Genomic DNA, 19,880 nt, shown 5'->3' on the forward strand with positions numbered 1-19,880 from the left:
TACTCCGACTCTGATGCATATTTTGTTGAAATAAATAAAAATCTGTCGAGGTTTATTTTGAGCCTTGTCAAAGCTTAACTTCCTCCTTGGTGACGAATCCAAATGGCCGTTTGGCGCATGCGCATCACATTGTTATTTCGTCAGTATGATTTGACAAGCTGCTGGAGACGGCTGATTTCTTTGAACGCTTTTCTTGGGTCAATTTCTTGTCAAGGCGATTCGCTTTGGCTTTCGGCGCGCCTTTTTGTTGTGGTCGTTGTTGTTGTAGTCGTTGCCGTTCTTGTTGTTGGGCGCCATGAACGTGACACTGGCTGTGAAGCAGTACATCTCGAAGATGATCGAGAGCAGCGGGGCCGGGATGAAGGTGCTGCTCATGGACAAGGAGACGGTGAGAAGACACAACGCCCATCAGTGAGGAGCAACAGAACAGATTTATGCTTGGCCTTTGTTCAACGATAGTTTTTCGGGGGGCTGGCCTCTCGTGCGTGCTCATTGTCGCCTGTGCGTACTGTGCAGACGAGTGTGGTGAGCGTGGTTTACACGCAGTCGGAGATCCTACAGAAGGAGGTCTACCTCTTCGAACGCATCGACTCTCAGGGCAGAGAAAGCATGAAGCACTTGAAGGCCATCTGCTTCCTCAGACCCAGCAAGGTGCGTGCCAGCCGTCAGTGGCACTGTCGGTGGCGTGACAAGCAGACGTGCGTTTGTGCTGCAGGAAAACGTGCAACATCTGATCCAGGAGCTGAGAAGACCAAAGTACAGCGTCTACTTTATTTGTGAGAACAGCCAGCGACCTGCACGCCGTCTCGCCCGTTCGTGCTCTGCTCAAGCGTGTGTGTTTGCGTATGTGTGTGTCAGACTTCAGCAACGTGATCAGCAAAAGTGAAATCAAGGCTTTGGCTGAGGCGGACGAACAGGAAGTGGTGGCTGAAGTGCAGGTGAGTGACACTTCCTGACTTCCAAGTGGGACAATATTTCCACTTGGATCCACTCAAAGCAGCGGAGCGCTTTGTGTGCGTTCTTTTTTCTTTTTGACAATCCTTCATTGTGGGCCTGGTAGCGGACGAGCCGGCGGGGGTCATGTCCCTGTCAACGTCCTCGCGTCTCCTTCTGCAAATCGAAGCATGTAGCGCGGCATGGTGCCGATATTGAATCAGTTGGACACGAGCCGTGAAAGGCGTAGCCCATCGCTGTTTTGTCACTCGTGTGGCCGGTTCCGACAAGGCCGCCGTTGCCGTCTTCCCCACTAATTGCATGTGCGCCTTTCCGCAGGAGTTTTATGGCGATTTCATTGCCGTCAATCCTCACGTGTTCTCCCTCAACCTGCAGGGTGTGGCCAAGGTAAGAAGGAGCACAGCTAGTCCCGCCTTGATGCGCATGCTCATCTGTGTGCCTGTGTGTGCGTGCGCGTCAGGGGCGTAGCTGGGACCCGTCCATGTTGTTGCGCTGCACGCAGGGTCTGACGTCCGTCTTGCTGGCCCTGAAGAAGTGCCCCATGATCCGCTACCAGCTGTCCTCCGACATGGCCAAACGTCTGGCGGAGAGCGTCAAGGTGAGTCCGCCGCCGTGCAGGTCGCTCGACCTGCCCGACCTCTGACCTCTCGCCCCAACGCAGCAAATCATCACCAAGGAGTACGAGCTCTTTGACTTTAGGAAGACGGAAGTCCCGCCCCTGCTGCTCATTCTTGACCGCAGCGACGACGCCGTCACGCCGCTGCTCAACCAGGTGCAACGTCCGTGACTGTCTGCCGTTTTTCCTTAACATTTTGAACTCAAACTTTCTTATGGGATCAAAGTTGAAATTGAACCGTGCGTGCGTGTGCGCAGTGGACGTACCAGGCCATGGTGCACGAACTGCTGGGCCTCAACAACAACCGCATTGACTTGTCCGGGGTGCCCGGTATCAGCAAAGACCTGCGCGAGGTGGTCCTGTCTGCTGACAACGACGACTTCTACGCCAACGTGAGTATCCAACTGGGAGACCCCCCCCTACTTTTTTGTTTATGACTTTCGTATACGTGCCGCGTGTTCCCGAATGCGAAGGATGGGATCAAGTCATGTCAATATAGCAACAGATTTATTTTCTGACGGGGGGGCGGGGGATTGTGAGCCTCATGACAACAGATGTGGCCTCTTGCAGAACTTGTACTTGAACTTTGGTGAGATCGGCAGCAACATCAAGAACCTAATGGAGGACTTTCAAAAGAAAAGACCCAAAGGCCAGCAGAAGCTAGAGTCCATCTCGGACATGAAGGTGCTGCCACCCGCCCGCACGGGTTTGTCCTTTGCGGAGGGATTTGACCCCACCCCCTCCTGCTGCCACAGGCTTTTGTGGACAACTACCCGCAGTTCAAGAAGATGTCGGGCACCGTGTCCAAGCACGTGACGGTGGTGGGCGAGCTGTCGCGGCTAGTGGCCGAGCGACGGCTGATGGAGGTGTCAGAGGTGGAGCAAGAACTGGCCTGCCAGAACGACCACAACGGCGCGCAGCAGGTATGCTCGGCGGACGCTGTCACCAAAGATGCTCTGGCGTGATGCCATCATCCTGTACCCAGAACGTGCGTCGGCTGCTGCGCGACAGCCGCGTGACGGAGCTGGACGCCGTGCGGCTGGTGGCGCTTTACGCGCTGCGCTACGAGCGTCACGCCGCCAGCGTCCTGCCGGCGCTTCTGGACGAGCTGGCCAGGAGAGGCGTGTCCGACCGGCACCGCAAGGTACAAAACACAGTCTTGAAACAGCTTTGAAGTGCTTGCGCTCGGTTGTTAGCGTCGCGCTTAACGTCGTACACCTTTTTGATGTGGTCCAGCAAATGGTCGTTTCAATATTGCGCTCTGATTCGGCACGCTTTTATGCTCCTCCCGTCTCGGCTTTCCAATCACAATCTGTGTGCCAGATGGTCCAGTGTGTGGTTGAGTACGGCGGCAAGCGGGTTCGAGGAGGCGAGCTGATGGCACCGACGGATGCCGTTGCCATCACCAAGCAGTTCTTCAAAGGCCTCAAGGTGAGCGAGCAATGGCGACCGCTCGCCAACGCACAACGCTGTATGACATGCGGCCTCCAACAGGGTGTGGAGAATGTCTACGCGCAGCATCGGCCGCTTCTTCACGACACGCTGGATCAGCTGCTGAAAGGCCGCCTGAAGGACACTCACTTTCCCTACCTGGGAGCCAGTAGCCTCCGGGACAGGTGAGGTGACGCCCGCCCAGGTCACGCCCTCGTAACCCCTGCGTCTGTCCAGGCCCCAGGACGTGGTGGTGTTTATGATCGGCGGCGCCACTTACGAAGAAGCGCTGAGTGTGTACAACCTGAACCGCAGCACGCCCGGCGCGCGCGTCGTGCTGGGAGGGACTAGCATGCTCAACACCAAGAGGTCTTGCTCGCAGCCACACACACACACAAATGTGTTTCCGTGTTTGCAAGTGACACACACCTGCCTCTCTCCTGCACTCAGCTTCTTGGAGGAAGTGATGTCATCCACGAGCGGCGGCCTCAGTCGCCATAGCAACAGACACTGACCACTCTGTGGATGGAGAGTACGTCGAGAACATCCGTCCCTCATCGGCACGCGGGTCCCATTTCTGCCTCGGGAGGCGACGATGCGCCTCGTCCGTTTAGCGCATTTTTGTTACTGCTGATCTGGCCACGTTAAGGGCAATTAAATGTAAAGGTTCAAATCATGACTTTTTTTTGTCTTCCCAGCGAGCACTATGCAAATGGGTTGCCGCCCAGTGATTTGTGGCCCATAAACTCTTCGACCATCAGGTCCAAACATTACCGTGTAACACTAACAAGTGGGCGGTGCAGAGAAGACAACAGAAAGTGTTTACTGCAAAATATCGTGGGACTTTTACTCCATTTGATGGCATCACAGAAGAGAAATGGGTGCAACGCATCCAATGACAAAAAGAAGGCACGGATGGAGCAATCTGCATTTTGTCCTTTTTCATTTTGGGTGCAGGCAAAGAAAGTGAGGACAGCTACCCTCGCCTTCGGTGATGACAGGAACGACGGCAGAGTGGATTTGCACATAGGGTCCTCAATTTGTCAGTCCCGAAGCGGAGGAGTGTTACTTGCAGCAAAACTGCATCAACCACTTTTGCTGTGATTGTAGCGCGCTCCCATGGGGAGGGCAAAAAGAGTCACAAAGCTTTTTTTCATCCACGTCTTCACCACAATTGGAGGCCCGTCCGCTTTGCGTGTTAGGACTGTGCTACCTCCTCCGCCGCTTTGTCCGCCTTTGCCTTCTCGTCGCCGCCACCAGTGAAAAAAAGCGGGAACATTCCCAAGACGCAGCCGATGAAGACCCCGATGGCTTTGCCCTGCGGATGCACGACATTAACGGCGGGGACAATGTCGTCGGGGCGACATGGGTCGGGCATCGAGCTTACTGCGTGTGAGCTGAGCCTGGTCTGCCACATGTCGGCCTGTTTTGGCGTCAAGTCCGGGACCCGCATTCCCAGTCTGGACGCCAGCGCCTCCACGTAACCTGCCAAGCTTGAGCGCCCGCACAAACATGTGCGAATCAGCGGCAAAGCCCGAGTCGAGAGGGTTTTTCATTTTCAGATCCAAAAGACGACGCTTCGTGTCTGGCTCATCGAGTCTTGCGTGGGCCGTGGCCGAACCAAACCCTAAACCTGAGTCCTTACCCGAGACCCGCCAAGTCGGACACCAGGTTCCCCAGGGCAGCGGCTGCACAAAAGCAAAAACATCCACATCAAAACACGTCACGTAGAGCGCAGCGGCACGACTTCCGCGTGTCTCGGTAACCGTAGCAACGCACTCATCTCCATCAGAACAAACGGAGGGAGCACAAAGAGTTCCGGGACCAAGTCGACACAAAACATTGAAAATGCAACGGCGATCATCGGACGTTACCTGCCATGGTGGAGATTCCCAGCGTGACTCCAATGGAAAGCTCAATCTGTGTCCCCTGCAGGCCAGATAAATACGGGAACAAAATGGACAAGTTACGTGCTTGATGGGCGGTGTCGGGAAGGCGAGGCGGCCTGCCACTCACAGCTGAAATCATGATGGCATTGTCCAGGAAACCAAAGCCGATGAAGGGAAGAGTGTTGTGGAATAAAACTGCAAGCAAGCAGCCGGCATGTGAGCGAGCGAGTGAGTTTGTTTGCTTGCATGTGTGTGTGAGAGTGACGCTGACCATATCGGATCTGAGCCGCGCTGGGTGGCGAAGATTCCACTGTTTCTGTGGAGTAAAAGCAAACATCAGAAAAAAACACCATGAAGAAAAAGCGTAGTTAGTTGACATATTGTCTGGATGATTTGCTATTTCTGTTGACTCTCACACTCAAGACTAGTTTGTACTATAGGAGCAAAAGGATAAATGGCGACGAGATTCGTCCTGAAGTCCACCACTGGGAATTGGACCATTCGCGGGGCGCTAAGCTGTGACCACGCCTACTTATTTAAAGGACCGGTGAGCCTCAAACCCGGAAGAACGCTATGGGGCGGGGCGAGGCGCGGTGGAGGTAGGGAGCAAGGGACGAACCTTGAGCGATGGCAATGGACTCGAAGTCCTGGAGTTCCTTTAGCAAGCAGGCCCTCTCGCGGGCCTGCAGTCGGTAGATGAACTCTTTGGCCCGCCTGGGCGAGTTGAGCCGCTCTCTGGGCTCGTTGCGGCCGTGAGTTCCGAGCAGGCGCCGAGGCCACTGACTCGCTGCATCGCCCGGGAGCTTCCCCGGCCGAACGGCCACCGCCACACAACGAAGCGCGGCTGCAGCCGGCGGGCACAAGCGAAGCATGCCGAGCGCACGGAATCGCAATGAATAATTGAATAAAGTCGCTCGGTCCTCGATATGGTTGCTTCTCAATGTCCACCCAAAATGAACGAACGACTTTCACGAGTCCACTTGCGTCTCTTGTTGAAGTTGTGAACGCTCACAGTAGTGAAGCCAAAGCCGATGAGCCACACTTCCGGTTGCTGCTTTCAGGATAAAACGTGAAACGGTTTTCCCGGTTTTTTGTTTTTCCACTCATGATTTGCAGGGGATATTTTATGCGCGCGTACAACACACACATTTTGATTGATTGATTGATTGATTGATTGAATAAACTTTTCCAATCGCCGAAGGGTGCGTTTGGAAGAATAGTACGACGCCCTCTTCCTACGCTGAAAGTAAAAAGTAAAGAGCGCCCCGCTCCCATTTATTTTCAAATGTCGGGGCGTCACTCCGTTTCTTATGCACCCTGAGAAACCGACCAACAAATTTGAGCAAGCTCTGAGTTTCCAAACTGTTGGAGGCCGGAGATTTTTTCAGGACGTGCCTCAAAAACCCGTTGTGCGTCACATCCGGCTAAGGTTTCCACAACAATGGCGGCGAGCGGTCTGAAGCTCAATTTGTGGGAGAATGGACCCAAACCGGGCGCCTTTTACTCGCTCCGAAGCGGCAGCGACGAGCAGAATTCAGCTGGTGGTCCAGTTCGACACACCCTGTGAGCATCAAGATTTCGTTTTCTATTCTTCCCCCCAGACTTGAGCTGATTAGCTTCGGCTTTGAATGCCCCTGCTGTATCATCGTCGAGCTAACTGATGCTAAGCTAACTGATGAGACTTTCGGTAGTACGTTGAAGCCTCGGTCACAGCACGTGCATTGAATTGCGTATCATTTTCATGTGTACTTTTTCTGCTCATGGTTGTTCGTTAGATTAGAAAACTGATCTGTTGCTCATCCTGTCAGTCGATTTAATTTTACGCACCCCTAAACATGTCATCGTAGATTCAGAAAACACTTGTTGAATACAACGTGCGCTTAAAATACCAATTGGAGCCTACGAATATGTACAATACTACTTAAACGGACAATGTCCACAAGTGACTAAATGATTGCATTGCGTTTGTTGCGCATCCTTTAGCCTGCAAGTTTCCGATAGGCTATGTTTGAAAACTGCTTGTGTACTCGAGCTGTGCTGTTAAATGGTGACTTAATTTTGTGCGCAGGACCCCGATGGTGACAGGAACGTCGGTGCTGGCGGTCAAGTTTAATGGCGGAGTGGTAATGGCGGCTGACATGTTGGGCTCGTACGGCTCCCTGGCAAGGTTCCGGAACATCTCCAGACTCATGAAGGTGAGCCTTGCCCCAAGAATACACTGTAATCTTTGCATGTCAAGCAAACTGGACTCTGTAAACTTTGCAATGACCAACTGGTCAATATTAAAAATAAATAAAAATGGGACCCATTGCCTCCCTGCTTGGCACTCAGCATTAAGGGTTGGAATTGGGGGGTTAGATCACCAAATGATTCCCGAGCGCGGCACCGCTGCTGCTCACTGCTCCCCTCTCCCCCAGGGGATGGATTAAAATCACACAGGGATGGGTTAAATGCAGAGGATAAGTTTCACCACACCCAGATGTGTGTGTGACGATCATTGGGACTCTAACTTTTTTGGACAGCAACAAGACTCCATCCCCACTCTTGTGCTGAAACATTTTTCCCCCTAGGTGAACAACAGCACCATCCTGGGCGCTTCGGGCGACTACGCTGACTACCAGTACCTCAAGCAGGTCATCGAGCAGATGGTGTAAGCAAAACCGTTGGCCGTGCCGCACGGGCTGAGCGGCTCAGGAGCTCAAGCCGCCTTCGCTTTGCTCTGCTCCCGGCAGCATCGACGAGGAGCTGCTGGGGGACGGCCACAGCTACAGCCCCAAGGCCATGCACTCGTGGCTCACCAGGGTCATGTACAACCGCCGCAGTAAGATGAACCCCTTGTGGAACACTGTGGTCATTGGTGGCTTCTACCACGGACAGAGGTTGGTTTCGCGATTTGACCAGACAGCGAAAGTTGCTCTGCAGTCGGCACGCGATTCGTTTTTTTCACTGCAATCACGGTCACTTTCTCTGTAGTTTTCTGGGTTACGTGGACAAGCTGGGCGTGGCTTACGAGGCCCCCACGGTGGCCACCGGCTTTGGCGCCTACCTGGCTCAGGTCAGTGGGCCTTCCTCTCCACGACGGGCACACAGTTTGCGTTCTATATGATCTGCGTCGTGCGTGCAGCCCCTGATGCGGGAGGCGCTGGAGAACAAAGTCCACGTGAGCAAACAGGAAGCCCGCGAGCTGGTGGACCGCTGCCTCAAGGTTCTCTACTACAGAGACGCTCGCTCCTATAACAGAGTGAGTTCCGAAAAACACCTTGAATTTGCGTTTGACGGTGACTGATGGCTAGTGGTCACGCAGATTTTCATGATGCTCAAAGTAGACCCAAATGAGGTAGGAGATGATCCTCACAAGCCTTTTTATTGTGTCAGTACGAGGTTGCCATAGTAACTGAAGAGGGCGTGGAGATCGTGGGCCCGCTGTCTTCTGAAACCAACTGGGACATTGCGCACACTATCAGGTAAGGGGCAAAGATCTTTTGCGCCTCCTCCTCAACTGAGAAGGATGCTAAAGGAAGGTCAGAAAAGCCAGAAACACTTAAGAGGCTTGTGAGTCCTTATTGGTGAAGAAAATCTACATTTGACATTTCTTCTGTCTGCAGCGGCTTTGAATGAATACCGAAGGGAGCCAGACTTCCACTTTCTCTGCGCTCAAGCAAATGTTTCTTCTCACTTTTGTATCATTTCAATAAATGTGTTCAGTCAAACATTGCTGAGTTTTCTCTTGTATCTATTAGTCAAATTATATATTTCATTTTGACAGACATGCACATTTATTGGTCATATTGAATTTATGTTTTTATGACGTAATGATTTTAATTGCGTATGTTCCAGACAAGTTGTTGCTATGTAGAAAAGCCGCGATCAGCTCCTCTGTCTCGTAACTGGGTAGATCAGACGACGTCGTCCAATCGAAATAATCTCCGTCAGAAAAAGGTTTGGTCTCCGCGAATGAAATGCGACCAGATTCGGGTATCCGGGCAGGTTAGCGCCCGCCCGCCAATGGGAATGGACGTGCGCTTTGTAGTTAGGCAGACATAACAGAGTCGTCCAATCACAAAAAAATCTCAAGGGCTTTTTTTTTTGCTGTATCTTGGCTCAGGTACTTTCCTTTTCTTTTTTAAATGCTAACTCCAACGCTCGTCAATTGTGCTCTAGTGGTTGAACAACAAGAGTCACTGCCCGCATTTGGGGATTACTTTAAAATAAAATCGAGTGGAAAAATAAGCGGAGGGCTCGCTTCGACGCTTGCTAACTGATGCTATTTGATAGCAACGAGCTCTGCTTGTTTTGTTAGCTTGCCGGAGACAAACGTTGCCGTCGTCGTTAAAGTTCGGATGTCATCGCGCTTCCCACTTTGTGCGTGCGCTGATAAGAGTTAGGAGTACGACGGGGAGGAGGAGGACATGAGGGGGACCACGGCATGTCCGCTGGCATGACGGCTAGCTTCTTAGCCCTATGCTAACGAAGCCGACACATGGCGCCGGGCGGCCGGGTCGGCAGCCTTGCGTTACCTCGGTGTTGCCTGGCGCTCAGGGAGCGAACGTGCCGCAGAGGCGCCGTCCGTCTCCCACGATGACCCCAAACTAGTTAAACATTTAATCATGACTGGCTTATGGACCTCATACAATTAATGTGTCCACACAAGCGGCAGCGACATTAGATGGAACGCTTCTTGATATCTGCAGTTTAAAATGTGAGTAGAGCAGCAAGTGGTCAGTCCGTCTAACTCATGGTTCTGGGGCTCGAATCTGGGTTCACCTTCCCCCCTCCCAAGTCCTAAAACATGTTTGTTCATTGAAGGCCAAATTGTGCAGTTGGCAATGCTTGCGGGTCTGCACGCACATTGACATATTCCGGCGACCAATGTTTTGCCCTCCATTTGACTGGCGACCGCTCCATTGTTTGTCTACATGTGCCTTGACATGAAGTGGTGACCAATCTGGGATGTCAGCTGGTACGGGGTCAACAAGCAAAGCAAGAGGATGAATTGGCAAGTGGTGGTGCTTGTTTTGGAAGTGTGAAGACCAACTTTGAGGGTCCTACCTTTGTTCAGATGGTGCTCCTGAGCACCGTGTAGTCAGTGGTCCACATGTTGGAGGAGCAGCACCGCGGCCACCCCGGCGGCGGCCAGGAGGAGGACGACGACGCCAAGGCACCCGATGCCCACACCGAGCCCAGCATGTTGCTGCAGAAGCTCAAGACAAACATCTCGTACGTCGCCGGACAACATCGACCACACAAGCCATCCAACGGTCTCACGGTCTGTTTGTCCTCCGTTGCAGAAAGAGTGTTCAGGCCAAAGTGGACCAGATCCTGGTGAGCGGCACATGGACACACAGCTTCATATGGACGGGTCGGGTCGGATGTAGATGTAGGCCGCTTATTTGGGGGCGGCGTGGTTCGTTGGTAGAGCTGTCGTTTCCCAACCCAGAGGTTGAGTGTTTGATCCCTGGTCATTGTGACCATGTCCAAGTGTCCTTGAGCAAGACACCAAAGCCCCTCAAAATGGCATTTCCCACAGTAACACCGCAGAACATGCACGGGCATGAATTGATGATCATTCAGTTGCCGCTTTACTCCGTAACATCCGTCAGAACATCCACCACGGTCTTGATCGTTTTTTTTTTTCCCCAAGTGAAAGTGAAGACATTTGCTACCGTGTTGTTTTTCATGAACACAACGCAAAGCGCCACTCGAAGAATCTAAATGAAATTGCAGCAATGCATCAAAATGGAATCGCGGTCCTGAGAATCCAATGAAAAGAAAATCTGAGCGGAAGAGAGGCGCAACCCGAAAAATGCGCAAAGAGAATGTCAAGTTTATTTATATAGCCCTAAATCACAGGCAAGTCCCAAAGGGCTTCACATATACACAAAATTGACAATTATTCTCAAACATCCCCTGATCTTAAACTCCCAATGTCCGTCCGGTAGCCGTGGTTGTTGCATTGCCGCGAGAAGACGTTTTCTGCTGATGATGTCACGGCCTATTCTCGTCTGACAGCAAGATGTTCAACGCTTCTCCGACAACGACAAGCTGTACCTGTACCTCCAGCTGCCCTCGGGCCTGGCCGCTGGCGACAAGAGGTCCGCCCGCCTGCCTTCTGGCTGCCTTCTGCCGCACCGCTCCAAAAGCACTCATACTAACGATGTGTTTGCGTGTGCCTAGCGTCGGCGGTGACAGTCCGTTCAACACGTCCGAACAGGTGCACACCTGCAATTGGATCCGCAGCCACCTGGAGGAGCACTCGGACACGTGTCTGCCCAAGCAGGATGTCTACGAAACCTACAGGTGAGTGAACGCGTGTGCACGTAGGGTGACCTGTCCTCCGTGCTGTCTGTGTATCTTCTGGTCTTTCCAGGCGCTACTGCGAGAACCTGCAGCATCGGCCGCTGAGCGCCGCCAACTTTGGCAAAATCATCCGCGATATTTTCCCCAACATTAAAGCTCGGCGGCTGGGAGGCCGAGGCCAGTCCAAATATCCTGACCCCAAACGTAGCGCGGCTTTCCTTTGCGCCGCATCGCGTGTTGTGAACGTGTCAAGTGTGGCTGGAGCTTTTTCCCTAACTGCCGAGGCGCCACGTACTGCTACAGCGGAATCAGGAGGAAGACCGTGCTCAACATGCCGCTCCTGCCCAGCCTCGACCTCAAGAGCGACCCGGTACGCACACGCATGCATGCTTCGAGGTCAAGCCCGCCCCATCTCCTTGTCTTCCTTTTCTGCGTACTCAGGCAGAGTTGACGGAGTTGGTGCAGACGTACAAGCAGGAAGTGACGGAGGCAGCGTGCGAGTTGATCTGCGATTGGGCACAGAAGATCCTCAAGCGTTCCTTTGACACAGTGGTGGAGATTGCGCGCTACCTCATCCAAGAGCACCTTGTCAATCCCAGATGCCGCCAAGCCGAGCTGGTGGCGTCGGCAGCGCTGGCTGGTAACATGCGCGCGGGAGAAGATTGGCTCGGATCCATGTTTGTGGGCCTCACCATGTCCCCGCTGTGTTCCAGGAGGTCCCGCCAAGCCTCACAAGGTCATCAAGAAAACACCCCCTGTGTCCAAATGCGAGGGCGACGCCCCCGCCGACCTCAGGGTAGCCGAGCGCCCGCCTGCCAGAGTCCAAGTTGCTGTGGCTCACCACTTCCTGTTTCCTCAGGACTGTGGAGACTCGGCCCCCTCATCTGCCTCGAAGCCACCGGCCGCCGACAAGGCGATGCCCTTGGCCAAACCTCTGTCGCTGGAGGCCCCGCCCTCTCCAGCCGTCTCATCTCTTCGGCCTGCGGTAGGTTGCCTACACTAGCTGTCAATCAACTTCGATCAATCAAATGAAACCGTGTGCGTGCGTGCGCAGGTGGAGGCGTACATGAAGCAGCTCCCCCGAATCCTGCCTCGCAGCTTCCTCCCCGACAAGACGCCGCTGTCGGTACGCTCCTCGCCACCCTCGTTGGCGCCCAAAGATGCGGGCGGAGCCTCTGGAGCGGGCAGCCCGGCAGCAAGCAGTGGGGGCGTGAAGGTGATCGCCATGGCGACGCTGCCCCAGCAGCAAGGTGGCCCGCTGCCCCTCATGATCGTCCCCCAGGGCTGTCTGTCCTATGAGCGGGAAAAAGCGCCTGCGTCGGTGCTGCAGAAAGCGCGGGAGGGCGCAGTTAAGCGCCCCCACGAGGCCACAGAGGGCGCTTCGACGGTCGCTTTGGCGGGCCCTCCGGTCAAACGCAAACGCGGGAGACCGAGGAAACCTCGCCCAGAGGACGCTTTGCCCCAGCCTACCACGCCGTCTCAGCCACCGCCGCCATCGGCAACGCCCCATGGCCCCGTCATTACCTCTGTGACAGGCGGCGTCATCCAAAAGGCGTCGTCATCTGTGTCCACCTCGCAGTCGGTGCTGGAGCTAGTGATACGAGAGCCGCCGGGTCTCATTCTGAGTGCGCTGCCCGCGCCCCCCACCGCCACCCGGCTGGCCCCACTGGGCGGCAGCGGCCCACCTGAGCCGGACCACCATGCCCGGCCGCTGCTGCTTTTCCAGAGCGCGGGGAACGCCGGATGGGAGCTGGCAGCATCCGGTCGCACGCCGATGGTGGAGGTCATCCAGAAGGCGCCCCGACCCAACAGCAACAATACCGGCACCAGCGGCAGCACCAGCAGCTGCATCTGGCCTTCGCCTGAGCCTCCTCGAATGCTACGCGAGTGCGGCCAAGTGGAATCCGCACTGGTGGAAGTTGACCTGTTGTCATCCTCGTCGTCTCCTCCTTCTGTAGCCAGAAAAGGGGAGGAGCCGACTCACAGCCCCTAGACGCTGCCTCTCTTTTGACCTCGCGGCCCCGCCCCCTCATCCTTCTCGCAGGCAGAAATCCCAGTTTGGCCACGTGCTTGACCGATGGCGGGGATGAATGAAGCCTCGACCTCGAGCCGAGATGCTGTTGCACTCAACTCCCACTGTGGCTCCTCTGTCCATCCATAGGACACCCCCCCGGCGGAGCCCAAACATGAAGTAGTATTCCGGAGGAAGGGACAGGAAGATGACTTACTACGGGTCAGAACCTGCTCCTGGTTCTTTGCGCTGACCTCCACACTTTTGTGTGCTGCTTTGTTCTTTTGCTGCCATAACTGTTCTTCCACGCATGAGTGTGTACATACATGTGTGTCCATGTGTGGATTGTATGTGTGTGTGTGTGTGTGTGTGTGTGTGTGTGCGCGCACGCTCATCTCAAAGCTCTTGTCTTCGCCCAGAACGATGAGCACAATGGTGGGCAAAATGTTCACATGCAGTTGTTTGCGTGTTAGCGCACAAATTTGTTTGCACTAACACCACATCATTTATGTGATGTCATGTGATGATGAATATTGAGTGTTGAGAATGAATTTTGGGGAAAACCGTCCACAAAGCAATGGTGGGGAGATATGACGTGATGTGGAAATTCTTCATTTATGTAGGGAGGCGAGCTCGACTTGAGAAGTCGGTGGAGAAATCCATGACATGACAATCGGTAATCGGGTAGTTTGCGGATCGATTGTGCACCCGCGCCATCTTGCACTTTTACACAGAAAGTAGGAGGCAGAGGCAAGGAGTGACGTCACGTTCAAGACGTCAGTTTTAGGCTGTTACGGCGAGGGTGTGCGCTCCCCTGCCCCCGGGCATTGTGGATAATATAGTTTGTTTATGTTTGTCTGTTGCTATGACATCGTGTCCCGCTCGGTTTTCCTGTGAGGTTTTTTTTGTGTCTTTGTTTGTGTTGAGTATTTGTGTTGTTTCGCGTTTGCACTTTATACTTGTTCTTGTGTCTTGGCATGAAACCGACCAAGTCGGTCCAATTGTAAAAAAAAAAAACTCAACAAGATGCCAATCATGAGTGAAACGCACCTTTGCTTTCCTTGCGTGTGTGTAAATTCTATTTTTATTGTCGAATTGAAAACTGAAATTCAAACCGTTGTTAGACATTTCCTTACTCTACTATAAAACGCTAATCAGATAACCAGTCGTTTTCCCACTTTTAAAGGGCTTCGCCAAAAAGTCTACCCTAGCTTTTATTTTTAAGAAGGCGGATGTAGAGGTTGGTTGACTTCCGGGTTGAAGCTCGTCGACCTTGCCAATCGGTAAACCAACGATCGATCGGCGCTCCAAAACGCAGGAAATGGACCCACGTCGCCAGTTCGCTTCGCATTTGGAGCCCAGCTTCAACGTAGGTTTGTTTTCCACTCATTTTGTGCCGACGTAATGAAGGCTGCCCGCTTAGGCAATAGCTAAACTGTTAGCAAGAGCTAGCTGCTTATGCTACAATGTGTTACCAACCCAATTAAAAACAAAAAAATCATATATAGTGGTGTGCACCGTCGTTGCTTACGAATACATAAATAATTGACAGTTTGTTACTTTTACCTGCTCAAATACTATATTTATAGAATAGAATGCCTTTCTTGTCATTGTACAACAGGTACACAACGAAATTGGTTCGTAGTAGGGGGAATGAGGTATGACCTGTAAAGGGCTATCCCTAGCATAAGTAAATCGGCATGGACAAGGAAGACAGCATAAAACAAACCTAGTCCATTGGTGCAGGATCTAGAAAGTCAAAGTCTGCTTTATTGTCAATCTCTTCACATGTCAAGACACACAAAGAAACCGAAATTACGTTTCCTCTATCCCACGGTGACGAGACATACAAGTAAACGACACACAAATTGCACAAGGTTACGTTTGCCAAGTAGTAGCGGTACCAGACAGATAGTGACTTTGCGTGTGGAATTGCACAAGATCGTATACATCTTGGCGGAGTCATACTTGTGCTTTCTTCTTTTCCGCTCGTTCCAGTGGTGTTGCCGTCCGACGTGCTGGAAGTGATCGTGGAGGAAGACCGGCAGCTGCTCCCGCCCCCACGCGTTAAAGAGGAAGAGGAGAGCCGAAGCAAGCGAGCCGACTCGGACGGTTGCGATTCAGAGGCGGCCGCCGGGACGAAGCGCTTGAGCTGCCTGCAGTGCTGCCAGAGTTTTGACAACAAATACCGGCTGGTGCACCACAGCAGGATGCACACGGGCAAGCAAATGGTCTGCGCAGTGTGTGGCAAAAACCTCTCCAGCAGGAGCAACCTGCGCACGCACATGAGGACGCACTCATCGGAGAAAACCTTCACCTGCTCCGTGTGCGGCAAAGGCTTCTCCGTCAAGAGATACCTGGTGTCCCACATGCGAATACACACAGGAGAGAAACCTTACTCCTGCTCCGTGTGTGGCTCGGGCTTCAGCTACCGCATGTCGCTGGTTCTCCACATGAGAACGCACACGGGAGAGAAACCCTTCTCCTGCTCCGCTTGCGGCAAACGCTTCTGCCAGAAAGGCCAGCTAAGAGCGCACGCCAGGACACACACCGGGGAGAAACCCTTCTACTGCTCACTTTGCGGAAAGACGTTTTCTGAGCGGGGGCACATGATTTCGCACATCAGGTCGCACACGGGTGACAAACCGCACGCATGCTCGCTGTGCGGGAAAACCTTCGCCACCAAGAGGAACGTGACTGTCCACACCAGGACACACACAGGCGAGACACCGTTCGGCTGCAGCCTTTGTCACAAGAGATTCCCGCACAAGTATCAGATCACCCGACACAAGTGCGCTAACGTGCAGTAGCTCGGCTGCAGAGTTGCGTGAAAATCCCGTCCCGGTGATCCTGGAGTCGGGAATGATTGCCAACGGAATCATTTGCTCATTGCCGACTTTGTACGTGGTGAACATTTTAGGGACTATCGAGGCTTTCTTATACACTTTCTTACGAAGCCTTCTCTCAGGAGTCAAAGGCACTCTGCGGACAAAATCCACATTGGTTTTTTTAAGGTGGGGAAGGAATCACATACGGATTATAAGGATTAATTGCGAGTTTTGTTGAACCTATAGCACAATGAATAATAGTGTTATGCTGTTTTTAAACCCACAGTTTATGTGTGAGTTTTGTCAAACACATTGAACAATAGTGTTATGCTGTTTTTAAACTTACTGTTAGTCAGTTTGTAATTAAGAACAAACTGTTTTAATGTGTTACAATGTAAACCTTAGTCAAACTAAACTTAAACTGGACACGTATCTTAATCCTGCAAATTCCCCGTTATAGATGGCACAAAACTGTTGCACTTAAAAGCAACATGAGGGTCATTTTGTGTATTAATGGCGGGCCTCTCCGATTGTGGCATGTTACACCATAAAAAGGCTCGAGTGTCAACTTCTGATTTGAAGTTTTATTTCCAGTGCAAACAAAGTGCGGGAATTCTCGACACCACCAAAGGAGAAACATTTCTGCTCGCTATTTCAGAATAGGGTCATCCGGACACGGCTCAAGACGTCAGCGCGGTGAACGTTTTATTTTGAAACTTTCTTCCGGTCGTCGCATCAATGGAAAAAGCGTAAACGACAGACTAACTGGCGGGTCAAAACACCACCACCAACCGGCCAAAGCGATGGAGCGACGCGTGCGAAAGCCTTTGTGTAGTCAAGCCAATGTCAAAAGTGAAGGTCGGTGAAGTTCGTCCGTCAATCGATGTTAGAAAAGCGATTTCAGGATGAACGGGCTGTCGGGCTGCAAAGCTAAAGCTAGCAGAAGCCTCCGCGCGGACTGGGCCGGCTCGACTGCTGAAATGTTTCTACAGTGGCCTTTCAAGCCTTTCCTCGGCGAACTGCACAAAAGCAGCTGCTAAACAAACATGCTCCGAGTGCCCTCATGTTTTCTGTCAGCATATCATGTGGTTAGATAGTGAGTGCAATGTGTAGCTGTGACCGGCGGGGGCGGCGCTGTCATTCGAAAAGCCGTGCCACGCTACAGCCCAATCAGAGCAAAGCAAATAGGAGGCAATCGTGTGGAGACAACTTTTGACATTGTGCAGAAAGCAGATTGGAGCAGGAAAATGTCGCCTTTGCGTCATGAACGTTTGATTACGTAATATGCTATGAATCTGACGCTGCTTTTGCAGACGTTCATGAACCAAGCTAACGCAATCAGTCCGTCTTGAGGTCCATTTCTGAGCCTTTGTTTGTGCTTCAGGTTTGCCGCGGGACGTGCTCAAAGTAGTGGTGGGTCAAGACGAGCAGCCGGCCGGCCCCCGCGTCAAAGAGGAAGGCAGGGAAGACGAGGAATGTCCGCCCATCAAGGAGGAAGAAGAGGAGTGGCACATCAGTCAGACGGAAGGTGACGCTGCCCGCTCGCCCGTTAAGGTGGAAGACGAAGGCCGTCGGGAGATGGCAGGGGGGGGGTCCAGTCGCCTCCTGACCTCGCCAGCGGAGGACATCAGCCCGGAGGCCGACTCGCTTTTAGCGGCGCTCCACGATGAAGAAGTCGAGGAAGAAGAGTCGCCCCCTGACACGGAGGAGAGCGACGGCAGCCGAGACAGCGGTGTAAACGATGAGCGCTTTGAGTGCCGGCTGTGCGGCAAAGGTTTTGGAAAGCGCAAAAACTTGAGCACGCACATGTCCCTCCACAGCGGCGAAGTTTTCAGTTGCTCCTTTTGCAGCAAAGCCTTCAAGAAACGCTACAACTTGCTCACCCACGCTCGCGTGCACACTGGAGAGAAACCCTTCGCCTGCTCCCTGTGCGGCCTCAAGTTCTCCCAGAAGGCAAGTTTGCTGCGACACGCCACCACTCACAGCGGCCACAAGACCTTCACCTGCTCCGTCTGCAACCTCAGCTTGTGTCAGCGCTCCGATTTAATCGTCCACTCGCGCATCCACACCGGCGAGAAACCTTTTGACTGCTCGCTGTGCAGCGCTCGCTTCTCCCAAAAGGGGAGCCTTGCCAGGCACGCCAGGACGCACACGGGAGAGAAACCCTTCTCCTGCTCAGTCTGTGCCGCTGCCTACAGTCGCAGGTCGGCTCTGCTCAATCACCAGAAGGCGCACAGCGGCGGCAGGGGGGAGGGACTGGGCATCGCCCGCACAACCAATCACACTGCGAATGACTCGCGAAACGCAATTTGACCTTTATGGACTCTGCCTCGATGAAACGGGAACCCACAAAACTGCCATCAAAGAGCCTTTTGGAGTCAAGTCCTTACGAAAGGATTTGGGAGAAAGTCCCATGCAGGCATTTTTATATCGTGGTCTCCAACGAGGACTCAAAAACACAATACAGACCTTTTTTATGGAAAGGGTTCGACCTGGAATAGAGCAGCCGCACCGGACGGGAGTGTTCCCGATGGCCACCCCGCTCCTGGTTATCACTGCAAAGAGCTTTTCATGGAGTGGTCCGCGTCAGTGATGCAAGAGCTGCGACAAGCGGCGCTCGCTCATCTTGTTTGCGCTCCCTCTAGTGGTATCCGAAAGAATCTCTGAATCAAGTGTTCCGAGCGTGCATGTTAGAGTGGCAGTTCAGCTGTGTTGGAGAAAAAAAATACATTTTCATATTGTATACGTGCATCTTTTACTCTATTAAAGTGCAAAACTGCATTTTGGGCCTGGCTCTGACCAGGTCGTCGTTTCCCCGGGCTCCTTTGCGCAGAGATGGGAAAGCCCACGGTTGTCCAGAAAATCGGGAGACAGATTGTCCGACTCTCCATTGAGTGAAAAGTGCAACAGAAACGAGGTGGGCTGATGTTTGTCGCGTCACTGACTTCCCGTCGGACGTCCCGAAATTTTTCCCAGCAAGCTGAAGAAGCGGCCTTTCCTCTCCACCGTTTGATTGGATGACAAACGATCGACCGGCGATCGCACTGTTGCTCAGCCGCTGTGACCGCGTGACCATGACATCATCTTCTGGGGGTGGGGCATGTTTTCTGCTCGACATTGCTTCCTTACAAAGAAACTTTTTTTAGTCAGACAGACGTGTGTGCGTGCATGCGTGTGTGCGTAAATGCGGTGGTGGTGGGGGTCAGCGTGGGCGTTGATGCTTGAATGGCTTGGTGGCTGGCTGATGACTCAGGTGATGTGTCATACTCACACACTATAAAGGGGAACTTTCACATATGCCTACAAACACACGTACTGTACACGCATGCTGTACACACACACATGCGCGCACGCACACATCCGCATGTTGGATTGTTTATCACATACGGACCCACAACAACATGGGACGTAAGTTTGCTCTTTTGCTCTCATTTCTAAGGGCTCACTGAGTGCATGTATGAACGTGTGTGAGAGAGACGGAGATGATTTTGCATGACCTTATTCCTACTTCCAGAGCGCAGAAGACAGAGCTCTTGATTAGTGAACAAAAGAAGCCATAGTGGAACTAGAAGAAGGCTAACGTGGAGTTGAGGAGCACAAGTGGAGTCGTAAGAAGATCAAGTGAGGACAAAAGAAGCTAAATACTGCACAATTCCAAAAAAGCTATCTGTACTGCGCTTACCTTCCATATAGGGTCAATCTTGCAAATACCGAAGTCAGTTGTGACGTCATGTCTTACAGGTGACAAAATGGCACCGTCCGCGGTCTGCCCGTTGGTTTTCCCCGTTCGTATTCGGTTTTTGGGCTCGACCCGGCACCGAGTTTTCATCCTTGTTTTGTTAGGGCCGCCGTCG

The 19,880-nt window shown here is 52.8% G+C and overlaps 6 protein-coding genes across 7 annotated transcripts; 5 read left to right on the plus strand and 1 right to left on the minus strand.

Annotated features, from left to right (window-relative positions):
- The first annotated feature begins 87 nt into the window (after positions 1-87).
- Positions 88-3,674, plus strand: vps45 (vacuolar protein sorting 45 homolog). 2 transcript variants are annotated; one of them, XM_061267230.1, is made up of 15 exons: positions 88-411; positions 517-651; positions 716-776; positions 859-938; positions 1,273-1,341; positions 1,415-1,552; positions 1,616-1,726; positions 1,828-1,962; positions 2,141-2,254; positions 2,326-2,493; positions 2,556-2,714; positions 2,894-3,001; positions 3,065-3,186; positions 3,239-3,370; positions 3,452-3,674. In XM_061267230.1, the coding sequence occupies exons 1-15, from the start codon at positions 103-105 to the stop codon at positions 3,513-3,515; spliced, it is 1,905 nt and encodes a 634-aa protein (XP_061123214.1). In that variant the 5' UTR covers positions 88-102; the 3' UTR covers positions 3,516-3,674. The 2 variants fall into 2 exon arrangements, with proteins under 2 accessions (XP_061123214.1, XP_061123215.1); XM_061267231.1 differs by having other exon boundaries at positions 148-388.
- A 148-nt stretch (positions 3,675-3,822) lies between these two features.
- On the minus strand, positions 3,823-5,941 carry LOC133144510 (transmembrane protein 65-like). Its single transcript, XM_061267269.1, has 7 exons — positions 5,510-5,941; positions 5,162-5,206; positions 5,018-5,085; positions 4,876-4,930; positions 4,647-4,689; positions 4,389-4,494; positions 3,823-4,319 (listed from the first exon to the last, which is right to left on the minus strand). Exons 1-7 carry the CDS (start codon positions 5,760-5,762, stop codon positions 4,200-4,202), a joined length of 690 nt encoding a protein of 229 aa, XP_061123253.1. The 5' UTR covers positions 5,763-5,941; the 3' UTR covers positions 3,823-4,199.
- A 351-nt stretch (positions 5,942-6,292) lies between these two features.
- Positions 6,293-8,600, plus strand: psmb4 (proteasome 20S subunit beta 4). Its single transcript, XM_061267265.1, has 8 exons — positions 6,293-6,453; positions 6,959-7,085; positions 7,461-7,540; positions 7,623-7,769; positions 7,864-7,945; positions 8,015-8,131; positions 8,266-8,354; positions 8,496-8,600. Exons 1-8 carry the CDS (start codon positions 6,332-6,334, stop codon positions 8,506-8,508), a joined length of 777 nt encoding a protein of 258 aa, XP_061123249.1. The 5' UTR covers positions 6,293-6,331; the 3' UTR covers positions 8,509-8,600.
- A 403-nt stretch (positions 8,601-9,003) lies between these two features.
- rfx5 (regulatory factor X, 5) lies at positions 9,004-14,312 on the plus strand. The gene is made up of 11 exons (XM_061267232.1): positions 9,004-9,886; positions 9,950-10,107; positions 10,179-10,212; positions 10,900-10,982; positions 11,065-11,187; positions 11,258-11,374; positions 11,479-11,557; positions 11,629-11,827; positions 11,901-11,983; positions 12,047-12,172; positions 12,242-14,312. The coding sequence occupies exons 2-11, from the start codon at positions 9,986-9,988 to the stop codon at positions 13,178-13,180; spliced, it is 1,905 nt and encodes a 634-aa protein (XP_061123216.1). The 5' UTR covers positions 9,004-9,886; positions 9,950-9,985; the 3' UTR covers positions 13,181-14,312.
- A 123-nt stretch (positions 14,313-14,435) lies between these two features.
- On the plus strand, positions 14,436-16,594 carry LOC133144507 (gastrula zinc finger protein XlCGF7.1-like). Its single transcript, XM_061267264.1, has 2 exons — positions 14,436-14,571; positions 15,197-16,594. The coding sequence occupies exons 1-2, from the start codon at positions 14,520-14,522 to the stop codon at positions 16,006-16,008; spliced, it is 864 nt and encodes a 287-aa protein (XP_061123248.1). The 5' UTR covers positions 14,436-14,519; the 3' UTR covers positions 16,009-16,594.
- A 143-nt stretch (positions 16,595-16,737) lies between these two features.
- LOC133144506 (gastrula zinc finger protein XlCGF8.2DB-like) lies at positions 16,738-18,772 on the plus strand. Its single transcript, XM_061267263.1, has 2 exons — positions 16,738-16,884; positions 17,411-18,772. Exons 1-2 carry the CDS (start codon positions 16,830-16,832, stop codon positions 18,337-18,339), a joined length of 984 nt encoding a protein of 327 aa, XP_061123247.1. The 5' UTR covers positions 16,738-16,829; the 3' UTR covers positions 18,340-18,772.
- Positions 18,773-19,880: the final 1,108 nt, after the last annotated feature.

The sequence above is a fragment of the Syngnathus typhle genome, linkage group LG20, assembly GCF_033458585.1.
Source record: "Syngnathus typhle isolate RoL2023-S1 ecotype Sweden linkage group LG20, RoL_Styp_1.0, whole genome shotgun sequence".
NCBI classification, from domain to species: Eukaryota; Metazoa; Chordata; class Actinopteri; order Syngnathiformes; family Syngnathidae; genus Syngnathus; species Syngnathus typhle.